The following is a 14,017-nucleotide window of genomic DNA, read 5'->3' as shown; positions in this document are numbered from 1 at the left end:
GCGGGTCATCTGGTTGCACCTCGACCGGGGCAAAGTCAAACTTTCAGGCCGACCGCGATGGAGCCCTGCTCGGCTACAGGTCGCGGGAGGCCTCGGTTAAAAAGTTACCTTCTGACTTAGTCTTTATTTTGAAGTTTTTCTTCACCGGGACGAACCTGCCAGTTGAATCCGACCTCCTGGAGCCCTTGTCCGGATACGCGATGTGGGTTTCCTCTGTGGAGACTTTTACCTTCGGACTTAGTCGTTTTTTCGAGATGAAAATCCTTCGACCGGGGTAAACCTGGATCTTGATCCGACGTCAATGGAGCCCTTCTCGGATACGATGGCTGGGAGGTCCCGGTCAACTTTTTACCTTCGGACTTAGTCTCTTTTTTGGATGTTTTTCTTTACCGGGACGAACCACGAAGTCAAGCCGGGTCGCGGTTGAGGCAAGCCGGCTAGAATTTCCGCGGCGGGTCGGTCCCTCTCTGGAGCTTTTTTCCAAAAATTCTCAAATCTTTTCCAAACTTCTGGGGCTTCACCCAGATGTTCTTTTAAGGTTCTTTTGGGGTCCACAGCTCACCCCAAGGGTCCAGAAGTTCTGTGATGGTCCTTGGGGGGTGCGGACTTCAACTCCCAGAATGCACCTGGCGCAAACTCCTTTTTGGCCACTGGACAGTGGTCAGCTGGTCGCTTTCTTCAGGAGTTGGTACAGGGGACTCTGGTTTAGCAATTTTTCACCTGTAGCAAGCAGGGAGTCCCTCCTTGAACCAGTTGAAGCCAGGCAAAGTCCTTCTTGTGGTGAAGCCCAAGTGTGCAGCTGGTGCAGTCCTTCTGAGTGCAGGGTCCAGGTGCAGGCCAGGGGTCCAGCAGGGCAGTCCTTCTTCTTCTTTAGTTCCTTTCTTGTTGAATTCTGGAGGGGATCTGAGGTGTGGGGGCAGGTCTGCCAGTTTTATCCTTGCTCCTGGGTGAAAAGCAGGGGGGTCCTGGTCCTTCAATCAGGTACAGGGTCGTCCCCCTGTGATGACTACTTCCTGGGAAGTGTGGCAAAAATCCATCCCAAAAGGCAACAGTCTCTAAAAATCCAACATGGCTGAATCTGATTTTTGGAGGTTACATCTGGCTGAGCCCACCCACTGGTGTGGCTAGAAATCATAAACACACCCCTCTCCTGCCCTCTCCTAATCTAATCAAGGGGGCACCTAGCTGTCTGGGGTTGCAGGATGTGGCGGTGTTGCTGGGTGCTCCAGATGTCCTTCTCTGCCTTTGAAGACCAGTTTGGCAGCCCTCCCCCTTCCTGCCTCACCATCTGCTGAGGGGAGATTCTCTCCCCCAAGCACATTCCTTTGTCTGAAGCCCGGCCACTTCACACCTCATCAAGGCAGCCTGGCAGAAGCTGCTGCAGGCTGGCCAATCAGAGCACAGCAGCAAAAACAATGCAGAGCTGAAATTGGCAACTTTTTAGGTAAAGTCTAAACTTTTTACCTGGACAAGTTATATTAAATCCAACAACTGGAAGTTGTGGGATTTATTACAACAATCAATTTGATACCAAATTCTTGGTATGTAACATTTAAGGAGACTTTAAAATTTAAAATAAAGTCTGCCCATTCTAGCCTATGAAGGCCATTTACTTCAATGAGGGAAAAACGAATTTGGCTGTTTTTACCTCACCAGGGCTTATAAATCTATTTTTATAAAGTCCCTGCTTATAGTTACATGGCACCCAGCCCTAGGGGCACATAGGGCACACCTTAGGGGTGACTTATATGTAAAAATAAGGTAGTTTAAGACTTTGGAAGTACCTTTAATTCCAAAGTCGAATTTGCATATAACTTTAATTTAAAAGCAGCCAGCAAAGCAGGCCTGCCTTTAAAATGACACTGGGCACCTCAGCAGTGCACCTAGGTGTGCACCACCTATGCTGTGGTCCCTAAACCTACATGCCCTACCATATACTAGGGACTTATAGGTAGGTTAACTTAGCCAATTATAATTAGCCTAATTTGCATATTGATTTTACACAGAGCACAGGCCCTGGGACTGGTTAGCAGTACCCAGGGCACCATCAAAGTCAGGAAAACACCAGCAAAAAGAGGAAAATGGGGGCAAAAAGTTATGGGGCCTCTGCAATCAGCCCTGTTTTCTCACACTGAACAGTTAAACCTAAAAAGAAAAAAGCTGTAGCTAGTTTGAGTGCTCCCAAACTGCAGCAGGAAAACTAATGTTCACGGAGACAACTGAGATCGCCTCCCTGAGAGGGTCCCTTTACCAAATCTCCCAATACTTGACTAATGTCCTATGCCGTGTACCTAGACACCTGACCATTAGAGTAACCATCATTCTATCCCCTCAGAATAGACAATGTCTGTCAGTGCTCATAGACTAAGGTGCTACTGGTAACTTCCTAGATCTGTCCCTAGCGGCCAAGCTGGGAGTGTCACGTGTTACCAAGGCAGTACCCGAACCAGTTAGGGCAGTTGATGGCTCGTCCTTGTCCTCTGGCCTTATTCGGTTTCAAACTAATCCATTAACTATGGTATGTGAAAAAGGTCATACAGAAGATACAACCTTTGACTTAACTGATACCCTCAGCATTGGCATTGTTTTTGGTATTCCCTGGCTGGAATGCCATAATCCTGAAATTGATTGGATTTATCGAACAGTCACCTTGGACTCCCCCTTCTGCATGACCACATGCTATCAAGAAGCCTGCTAACCTGTGACACCCCCACATTGTGCCGCAAACAATGACCCTTCTCCCACTATTCTACCAGAAGAATATCAGGATTTCCAGGATGTTTTTGACCCAGTCACTGCAACTCAGTTGCTACCCCATACGGATTATGTTTGTCGGATATACCTAGTTCCTGGAGCATCCCTTCCTTGCAGATAATGTATGCATTAACAAAATGAGAGAATCAATATCTGCACAAGGATTTGGATGAGTTGTTGGATTTGGGATTTATAAGACATTATACTTCTCCCTTTTCTTCGTCGCAAAAAAATCCAGAGATTTGCAGGCTTGTATTGATTACAGAATGGTTAATAAAGCAACCATCGAAAATTGTTACCTCTGATCTCTGATACCGGTCCTGTTGGACCAAGTCCGGGGTTCCACCATTTACACCAAGCTAGCCTTGCGTGTGCATATCATCTGATTTGTGTCAAAGAAGGAGACGAATGGAAGACTGCCTTTCGGACAAAGTTTCGTTTGTTCGAATACACACACAGTGATGCCCTTTGGGCTTTGCAACTCCTAGGCGGCATTCCAATACTTTATCAATGATGTATTACATGAGTTACTAGATGTCAGCACTGCCGTCTATATTGATGACATCTTGATGTTCTCTAAAACTAAGCAGGAACACACTCAGCACATTGGGGCCATTCTGCAACATCTCCGTGAACGCTCCCTGTATGCCAAATTAGTAAAATGTACCTTTAACACTGACTCAGGAGAGTTCCTTGTACTTTTCACCCAGCGGCATTACCATGGACCCCAAAAAAGTAGACACTATTCTTTCATGGCAAACCCCTACATCTGTTAAGGATGTCCAAAAGATTATTGGTTTCGCCAATTTTTATAGGTGCTTCATCCCACAATTCTCACAAATAGTTGTCCCTATAACCACCTTAATAAAGGGACAACCATTTATCTGGTCTCGATCAGCAGAAGAGGCCTTCACAACTCTCAAAAGAAGTTTCACCTCTGCTCCCATTTTATGCCACCCAGATCCTGAGCAGCCATTTTATGTTGAGAATGATGCTTCTCAATTCGCTCTGGGAGGTGTGCTATCGCAAAAAGATCAACAAACAGGGTATCTCCATCCTGTAACCTTTTATTCTAAAAAACTCCTTCCTGCTGAACAAAATTATACCATTGCTGAAAGAGACCTATTACCTACTAAAACAGCATTTACTGAGTGGTGACATTATTTGCTGGGAGAGAAGCACACTTTCACAATCTACACCGAACATAAGAATTTGCAATTCTTTAGTTCAGTTAAGGCTTTGACCCCTAGACAAATGTGCTGGCTTCACTTCTTCAGCGATTTTGATTTCATTATCACATACAGATCAGGGACAAAACAACTTCAGTCAGATATCTTGTCTTGCATAGCGCACCAAATGGATGCTAGTTCTTGTAATCCTCACAATATAATACCTGCAGACAAAGTGCTAGCTCTAACCACAATAGATACATTCATGGATAATGTCAAGAAGGCATCGCATGACCTCCCCCCCTGAATGAACAGTGGCTCAGAAAACCATATAATAAGATCGAACAGGACTATTACTTCCATGCAGGGAAATTGTATATTCCAACACAGGAATTGCAACATCAAGTACTAGTCTGGAGTCATGATTCCACTCTGGCTGGACATCCAGGTATACAAAATACTTTAAAAAACTGTTCATGAAAGATTTGGTAGGAAACCATGCACCAAGATGTTTATGGCCATGTGAATTCATGCCCAACCTGTGTCCGGAATAAATCCTCACACCTCGCTCCCACTGGTCTTCTCCAACCCTTGCCAAGTCCCCCTAAACTATGTCACACAGTCAGCCTGGATTTTATTACAGACTTACCAGAATCTAACAAACATACTACTGTGTTAGTTGTAGTAGACCTCTTGTCAAAATGGCACATTTCATGCCACTCAAACAATTACCAATGGCTGCTGAGCTTAGCACTCTGTTCCTACATCATATAATCAAACTCCATGGCTTGTCCACGAAAATTATCTATGATTGTGGAAGCCAGTTCACATCGCGGTTCTGGAAGGCCTTTTGTTTTTCACTTGGCATTGAAATAGCCCTATCCTCTGCTTACCAGCCTCAAACAGATGGTCAAAGAGAGAAAGTTAACCAGACATTAGAAAAAACACTCAGGTGCCGCCTGTCCTCACTATCAGCGACTTGGGACCAAGTCCTACCATTGGCAGAATTTACATATAATAACTCATTCCACTCAGGGTTAGGGTGCTCACTGTTTTACTTTCTCACCAGCACTCATCCCTCTAATCTCCCAGAAACCCTTCCAGACGTAACCTCTTCAGTCCCCTCCATCACTGAACGATTAAATATTTTACAGGACATCCAATGGAAAGCGAAAAACAAGCTAGCTAAACACAAGACCCAAATGAAATTACAAGCTGACAAACACAGAAGCCCTGAACCCACGTACCAAATTGGAGATTTAGTATGGCTCTTTAACCATAATATTCCCCCAGCTGGTCCCAGAAAACTACAACCACGTTATCTAGGACCATTCAAGGTCACACAAGTCTTAGGACCAGTTACGAAGAAGCTGCAACTACCTCCCAAATATACGATACATCCAGTATTTCATGTCTCTCTGTTAAACCCTACCACCCAAACACCAGACCAGACTCCCCACCCCCCTCCAGTCATTGTCAATGGGCATTAGGAGTATGAGGTACGTCGCATTTTAGACGCTAAGTGAATCCATGATAAATTGCATTATTTGATAGACTGGAAAGGATACGATCCTTCTGAGCGTTCTTGGGAACCCGCATCTTTTGCTCATGCCCCTCATTTGGTGCGACAATTTAATCTGTTAAATCCCTTGAAACCATGCCCAGCGCGTCGGCCTTTGGAAGGGAGAAGAGTTCTGGGTATACTAGCACATCCAAGAGCTCGATTACAGTAAGGTGCTATTGCTTGCAACATTTAGACTTATTTGGGTATATTAATTGAATATCAAGATTGGAATAACCAATGCTTGTTAAATATCTCATTTATTATAACCAATGCTTGTTGATTATGCACAATGTATACCACCTGCTAAACTTGTGCCAACTGTAACTGCCAAAACATGTGATCTTCACAGTGTGATCTGTATTGAACATGTGCCACAATCAAGAGGATAATTGCTCATTTCCTTAACAAGCAACCAACTGCCTTGCCACCTGCTTCAACTGTAACTGCCAAACTACAATGTGATCTATATTGAAAATATGCCACAATCAGAAGGATAATTGCTAATTTCCTTTACAAGCAATCAACTGCCAAAAGGCACATGTGCACATTTGATTATTTAAGGAGACTTGTGAGTCTGAGGCCTTGCTTGGCTTCGTACCTATTGCTCTGCTCACTTGTTTCCAGTCAAGTCAAATTACTTGTCCTCGAGTCTGTCTCCAGTTGAGTTCCAGTGCAAGTCAAGTTGCTTGTTCTCCAGCCTGCCTGCAGTCGAGTTCCAGTCTTCTTCATTCTCCAACCAGCTTCCAGTCAAGTTCCAGCATTTCTTGTCTTCCAGAGAGTCTCCTGTTGAGCTCTGGTGATCCTCACCCTCCGACTGGCTTCCTGCGGCATCCCGGCTCTCCTCTTTCATCTTCTGCCGATGATCCCGTATTTCCTATAAAAGAGAGAAAATCAGAAAAGTGAACAAACCCAGTTTGGGTTCTTCTGAAACTTTCCGGCAAGTAACTTCATTTCAAGGTAAAGAAAGATTAATTACTTAAAAGAAACAAAACCGAGCTCTGTCTTTTGAATAATTTATGACAATAAGAACGAGTGTGATTTATCGTTTGGGTGAGAATCCAACATACCCCTAAACGGACATTAAGGAAAGATGTATTTCCTGTAACATGCGCTTCCCTGAGAATTAGGAGATTGGAAACAGAGCATGTTTATCAAAACTATTATTGGCAAGAGATTACATCAGAACACAAAGAAGCCCTTTAGTCAAGTTGATTGTTTTTGAGTTTGGACATTGCTTCAGAGACTCAGAAAGTATTGCAAAAAGAGGAAGAGACTTGTTCAGCCTTACAGAAACTTATGCACAATGTGTCAACAATAACTGACATTATGCAATGTACAATAGTTTATGCAAGTTCAATGTATTGATGAAGTAGTTCTTTTGCATCCCAGAATGCTAAAAACCAAGAACCCAGTATTTTGAGAAATCAGAAGTCCTGACACCCAACACAACACGCAGTCCAGGGTCCAACACACCGATTCTGCAGTCCACGATGCAGAAGCTGGTATTTTCCCTTTTCTCTTCCCAAACCCCATTCCCCTTTAGGACTTGCGGGAGGGCAATGTACTCTTCATCGCAATCACATTAGTCCTCACTGGGACTGGGGAGTTGTCATCGCCCCATCGGAACGCCTGGAATTCAGGTCAGTGGCTCGCACAGAACACTCTGACCCTGACAAAGACTTTAGCTAGAATATTCTGGGAAGAATTCACAAATGTCAGTAACTGTTTGAAACTGGTCTGAGAGCATACCCGCCAGTGTGGCAAGATTCTCTACCATAACCTGGAGTTCCAAAGCAGTGGAGAGTGAGAAACTCTTTTGCGTGTCAGGGTTGCAACTGCTGACTGCCAACACTGCTTTGCCAGATTTGAGATCAGGAACCTGGAAAGTTCTGAAATCTGCCAGTAGGAGCTGCCTAAAGTCGGTGTTGAGGGGAGGAGCAGACCGCTGAGAAGGGGTGTTAGAGAGCCCTTGCATGAAAAAGATGCTGCCTTGAAAAGGAGGACCCTAGGAAGTTGAGCGGAGGAACAGCAGAACACAAAATGGTGCAACCCGAGAAATTATCTGCTCTGCTAAGCTGTTGGGTGAGGCCTCGAAACCCATTGTTATGCAAAGAAGCTAAAGTGGCTATGAATTGCTGGGGAGTTACAGAGATCACTACTTCATTTCAGAGTATTCCTGTGTCAAAAGCAACAACCAGTAAATGCAGGAGTGCCTGAAGAACAGAGACCCTTTGTTGACGGCCATCCCAACCAAAATCAAAGCACTTTCAAGGGAATAGGCACAACTACCAGTTTGCATTCCGCAATCATCAGTCTTTCATCAACCTCTATTGAGGTCAGCATCAGAGTGGGCTCTTCACTTTGTATGGGGGGTGCTTTTGATGGGACTGAAGGAAGAACCTCCACAAAGGACCTACCTGAGAATGGCAGCGCTGGTAGAGTGTAACCTTCATCTCGCCTGGATAGATGCCCCCCTTTTTATATGCCAAGTGTGCCTGCACACTTGAATTGAGACCAGAGACTCCAACAGCATGGCTTGGCTGTGCTGGGCTAGGGCTGAGTTAGGGCACTTGCTCTTGTCATGCAGTAAGGTGTGCAGCCTCCTCCTGCAGTCAGCATAGATTTACTGATCTTCCCAGGACCCTTAAGACTTAGGACCTCATTATGAGTTTGGAGGTCCCACCAAGGGACCGCCAAACTCACAGGGAGGATGCCACCACCATAGCGGTGACATTCCACCTTAGCGTATTAAATTGTTCCCGCCAGGCTGACCTGCGGGAACATTGTAATACGTGCTCCTGCTGGGCTGACCGATGGGAACGGTGTTAGGATATTAGTTTCTTTTGTGTGGTTTTTAGTAAATGTGCCCTTTGGACTGCTTGATTTTGTTTCACTGATGGTGAAGTGCTAAGGGGGTGAGGGGTACCTGACACTCAGTTTTGAGCTTTATAGTAAAGCAAAGCCCCAGGACAACAGTGGGAAATGATCCCTTATTACAACATGCTCTTGTGATATGTTGTTCTGCTAGATCATGCGAGTGACACTATGCCATTGGTACGATGTCTGTCATTATCTAAATATACTACTGTTTTTTCTTAAAACCAAATGAATAGACAAGATGGATACAATGTGTACTTATTTTGTAAGCAAAATGATTAAAATCAAATATTTTCCAACTTTTCAAGAAAATTATATTTCATTTTTTACAAGAGGAACAGAGTGGGAGTGGTCGCCCATGAGGAAGGGCTGGTCCCTAACAGACATATGCATTTTGTCAGATAGCATACATGTTGACCAGCATCGAAGGTGTGGGTACTGCTTGGGTACTCCTTAGATTTAAAAAAACTCAATAGGTGATCACAGGATGGAAGTCTGTATCTTTTCAATGAGACTGCATCTCCAAGGAGACTGAATGTGCAAGAGAAATTTTGTACTAGTTGTGTGGAGTGCATAATTAATATCAGAAAACCAATTTAATACAAGGATTTTTAGATGCACCATTTCCACCAATCCTGTGGTACAGATTTTTAGTACTTGCACCATGGAAAGTTGTTGGGTTGCTCTCTCTGTCGTACCACAAAGATGAAGAAGGAAGACTGATTCTAAGTGGACACTGTAACTTTGGGCCTCCATCCACACAATGTTGGTATATTTTTCCTGATTCTACATTCACAGACAATCTGCTTGATAGAACCCCTCTCAGAGGGCCACGGGTCAAGCAGGAGCTACTGGCCCGAACTGTGGTGGTTGAAGATTTATACTCCTGATGTCCCAGGGCCCAGCCTACTATGGACTCTGAGTAACTGGGCCAAGTACTTATCCGCACTTGACTCTTAGTGGTAGTGGCATTCAAGCAACTCAAGGCTTTGCGGGGATGAGGTAGGTGTAGGGCGAACGGAGACCTCATAACTCAACATACCTTCAACACCTTAAATAGATGAAGGTTCAGCTAAATACCCACTTTTATAAAAATGTATATGTATACACACACATAAAGCGAAATACGGTACACACTAAATAAGAACAGTCTTCATAAAGTCTGTATTCTAGCACTATCCACACTAGAGTCCAGCTCTTCTAGCCACCGACTGGGGCTATTCCCCATTTATGTAAGATAACATCCAGGTTAAACCACACTAGAGTATACAAGCCTTAAAAATTGCACAATGGCTATTCAAAGTCAAAGAGTCCCTGCCACTTTGCCGGCTTCAGTCAGAGCAGATTGCACCCACAAAGCCTCTGAGACTTGAGGTGCAGTCTTACCTGCTCCAGATGGAGATGAGGTGAAAGGACCTGGAATGTTCCTGGGTCACAGATGGCTTAGACTGTTGCCAGTGATGAATGGAAATCTGGTCGCAGTTGGCACAGGGTCTGGACCTCCATGGTGCTTCTCCATTGTTGCGGTAAGTAGTAGTAGTACAACAAGCTTTATTCAGTCATTAAAAAAAACATCAAAGCAAAAGAATACTCCATATAAATACAAATTACAAAAGAGAAAGTTTAAAAATAAATAATGTATAATAAAATGTAAAAGAGAAGTACCTTCCATTATTAAGAATAAAACCAATAAAAGATCTCTCAGTGCATACCCTGAGACATACATATTGCAAGTTACAATGTTTTTAAATAACGAGTCCGTGTATGCCATGCAGCCACAAGGAACTTGCTAACTGCATGGATCAAAATACCAGAAGTGTCACTCTTTAAAATCCTATGGGCAATAGCAAATTGTTTAAAACCCAACATCTGACATACTGGACGGATCCACTTATGTCAGGGGGCGACATACACTGGACAGAAGAACATAAAATGGTCAATTGTTTCCAGAGCAGAATTGCAACATGGACATAAGTTGGACACCGATGGTGTCCCCCAACTGTCAGTGAATGGTTCTTCTTGGCACTGGGAGTGCCTTTCATCATAAAACCAGGTACTTTTAAAGGACATACATATCTCATATGTTTCTTATATGAACATTCATGGTTTATATGTTAACCTGCCTATTTGTATGAGGTGTTTCATAAATGTTTGCTAATGTTCCTTTTATGGGCATAACATGCTAATATGTTTTTCTGACTTGCCATATGTTTTATAATGTTCCTGATATTTGTTGTTTATGATATTTCTTTGACAAGTGCATTTGGGTTGTAATGTGATTCCTGACTACTGCTTATGTTGCAGATGAAAAAGTAACGTGTGTGTTATATGTGATACTGCTGGTTCTGCAGAGTAACTAATGTGTAACGTTCTGACAACTGCTTGGGTAGCAGGATATTACTGACATACGGTGTTTGGTCTAACAATTGCGTTGTGTACAAAAAAGTATATTTTCATATAACTTGGTGTTGTGTTTCCTTTGTGGTGGGGATAGTGTGCCACGTGTGTTGTGCAAACGCTTTACACATTGCCTCCGGGATAGGCCTGACTGCTCATGACAAGCTACCAAGGGGTGGGCAGGGGTTATCTTGGACGTGTAACTCCCTTGTCCTGACTAGAGTGGGTGGGTTCTGCCTGGCTTAGGTGCATACCCTAGCCAACCAGAAACCCCATTTCTAACAAGCACACAGCTGCAGAACTTTATACCAGTGGGCTAGGAGGCACCTCTCTAATGACAAAGGTATGAAGATCTCTACTTATTTGAATACACTGTATGGTACCACCGCGCTGGTACTGCTCAAGTCCTGGTGAAGGCAGTAGCCTTCCACCACTACTACTTTGGGCACCCCTTCCAGGCCTTAGCAAGCCCACAATTCATGAAAGAAGTGAAGGTCAGGATACATGCATGATCCACTAAATTGTTACGAAGGAACCAAATATTACTGCAGCTGAGGCACTCAAGGCAGAGGTATATGTCTATCACCATGATCAGGACTTTTCTGCCCCAAAAATTGTGTTTCCAGTAACCTGCCAAGCCACCTGTGCAATCTTTTGTTGTTTGTACCTGAACAAATAGATCAGACAGGTTTCCAGAAATCAAACTCTGCTGCACGTTACGTTAACTAGCAATTTCCTTACCCATTAAACTTCCACTCTCTGCACTGTCCGATATTCCTAGTCCTTAGTAAACCAGCAGAACTGCGTGGAGGACACTTTTCAACCTTGTTCCCATCTCAAAGATTTTCTATAACAATTTAAGGTTTAAATACCTCCACGCTTTCATATCAACTACCAACACATCATTAAAGTAAGTAGGTGTGGAGTTCAAAACAGTATATCTATTCTTCTGTATTTATGATAACATTGACGATATATTGGTAGTATATACTGTGGAATCGACATATCTATCTATCTGCTAATCTTGATGTGACATATAGCTTTCTGAAAAGAGATGGACTGGCTACGTGGGAAATATGGAAACCATGCAAGCTGGTGGGCAAGGCTGGTTTATCTGAGGAATCCTCTGTTGTTCCAGCCTCAATTAAGTGGTGCCTACTATATAATATCCTAACTTGATTTGCAGCTGGAGAGAAATAAAGGACTTCAGCATTTTATAAGTATTTAGTACTAAAATATTTAAAGTGCTCCTCATTCAAAAGCCTGTATAATATGTGCATTTTAGCCGATAAATTAGAAAAATGAGCTGTTAAATGAATAATTTGTCTCCATCTTAAATGTTCTGGAAGGACAACCACAAACCCCATCTGCTCCCTCCCCATCCCACCACATCAAGAATCCCAGAGAATGCTATTTGCTTCTGTTGCATTTCGATATCACTATTTAGTTGCATCTACTACTGTAAGCTTGAACTTTGTCTATGTTTTTTTACCCAGAATTGCACCACCGAGCATGTGTATTCCAAGGTCGAAAATCCCTTATGCCACAACAAAATATATTAGAAATAATTGATAAATGGTTAATTTAACATGAATTTTGCACCTCGGTCATTTCAACCATGTGAAGATTTGACCGGTTGTGTTTTAGTAGTGAGTGCAAGGTGTCTACCTACCTGCATTGTATCCCTGAGTCTGCAAGTGATGTTAACTGGGTAAAGTAATCCTTCAAAAAGTCAACTATTCAACCCAATTTGCCGATCCCATAAATAATCGGGTTTAGACTGCCCAAGGCCATACTAACTGCAGTATCCAATTAAAATGGATGCCTGCGCAGGAAAGCATTAGATGCTAGCGCCCAAACACATTTTGACAATATCAAGCATCCTCTTAGCTACAGCGTTCCTAAGGTTCATCAGTGACTAGTTAGGTCAATCTCGTCTTTTTTTCGTAAAGAGTTCTGCACTTGCAGTTTTATTTAATTCAGTGTGCAACCAGTCCCAGAATTCTAACAAAAAACGAAACTGGACTAACTGTTAATTGATGAACCTGCGAAACTTGACAGCTATGCATTCTTGAAGCAGATCTGTTGGAGAAAAAACATTGCAAGTAACATTTTGTATCTAATGAAGATTTTGTATTCGTTTTACAAGCAACGCATGTAAGCACTAAGAAGGAAAAAAACGATTTCTGTTTAATGTTTCGCTGAAGAGAGCAAAGTCTATCCGAGTGGCCTTTGTATATACTGCTGTAGAGGAACTTTTAGTGTACCAAGACAACGGTCCAAGCTGACTAGCTTCCTCATAGCAGTAAAACAAGTGAACACCGCGCACTCCGCGCTGCACAGAAGCCGTTTATTTCATTTTAAATCCGACTTACTGCATGTTTACTTTGCCTTCTGTGTTCAGGACAAACTCCTCACAGTTCGCTGATGAGTGGAGTCCCTCCTCCCGCGGCAGAGTAACTTCCCTCCCTCTGGAAGCGCTGGCTGCAAGAGCTCCGCCCCCTCTACATTCCCCATGTTTCCTAAGGCGTAGTTCTCTTACTGGGACATTCGTTTTACTATCAAATCCTTTAGCTCATACAGGCCTTGATGTCTTTAAGCATTCTGGTACACGTAGTCCGCGATTTAAAAAGGGACACACAGGGCTACAAATATTATAAAAATCCTCGATCCAGTAAAGAGCAGAGCCCGACACTTTCATCATGCTTACACCCACAAAGCAAAAATTGCAAACTCAAATATTTTAAACATGTTGTTTCGATTGTGAAATAATGCGACCATTATACTTTACCTCCCAATCTGGCAAAATGCAGAATAAATAAAGTACATCTTGCAGTAGGGTGCTTTCGTGCATTGATCCTATGTAATTACCACCAGCCTTTTGCTTATTGTAAAGGATATTGCTTTTGTTTAGTTTTGCTGTCTCACTGACGTCGTAAAACTGCATCGCCAGACGTTTTCTGAAGCTAAACCTTAAATTGGAAAAAGTCCAGAAACATGGTTGGCGTGAATATTTTTAATCTCCGAAGGAGTCTAAATGAGGAGTCTCGTTGTTTTATTTTTCGTTAGGATCTATAAGTGCCCATACCGCCAGTATCCCAAGTGGACAACAATGCTAGTGGCCCTCGTAAGTACCAGCGCCCACAGTACCTATGTTTCTAGCTTCTGCAATAATAACCAGTCCAGACGTCCTCAATGACCATAAATGTCAGTGCTTAGCAGTGCCACAAGTGCCCATGTATCCAGATTGTACCAC

At 43.2% G+C, this 14,017-nt stretch overlaps 1 protein-coding gene across 2 annotated transcripts in view; it reads right to left on the bottom strand.

The window, feature by feature from the left end:
• LOC138288608 (L-threonine ammonia-lyase-like) overlaps positions 1-13,211 on the bottom strand; it is a 112,058-nt gene extending 98,847 nt beyond the window's left edge. Inside the window, exons 1-2 of one of the 2 annotated variants that reach the window (XM_069230103.1) lie at positions 13,137-13,211; positions 9,751-9,913 (exon numbers count right to left, since the gene is read on the bottom strand). Coding sequence is in view for 1 of the 2 variants with exons in the window: in XM_069230102.1 (XP_069086203.1) it covers positions 13,137-13,141 (5 nt within the window). In the remaining variant the exon portion in view is untranslated. The remainder of the gene's footprint in view (positions 1-9,750; positions 9,914-13,136) is intronic. The other variant, XM_069230102.1, reaches the window with a different exon arrangement.
• Positions 13,212-14,017: the final 806 nt, after the last annotated feature.

The sequence above is a fragment of the Pleurodeles waltl genome, chromosome 4_1 (assembly GCF_031143425.1).
Source record: "Pleurodeles waltl isolate 20211129_DDA chromosome 4_1, aPleWal1.hap1.20221129, whole genome shotgun sequence".
In the NCBI taxonomy this organism is placed as follows: Eukaryota; Metazoa; Chordata; class Amphibia; order Caudata; family Salamandridae; genus Pleurodeles; species Pleurodeles waltl.
This window is presented reverse-complemented; position numbering and strand designations above follow the sequence as displayed.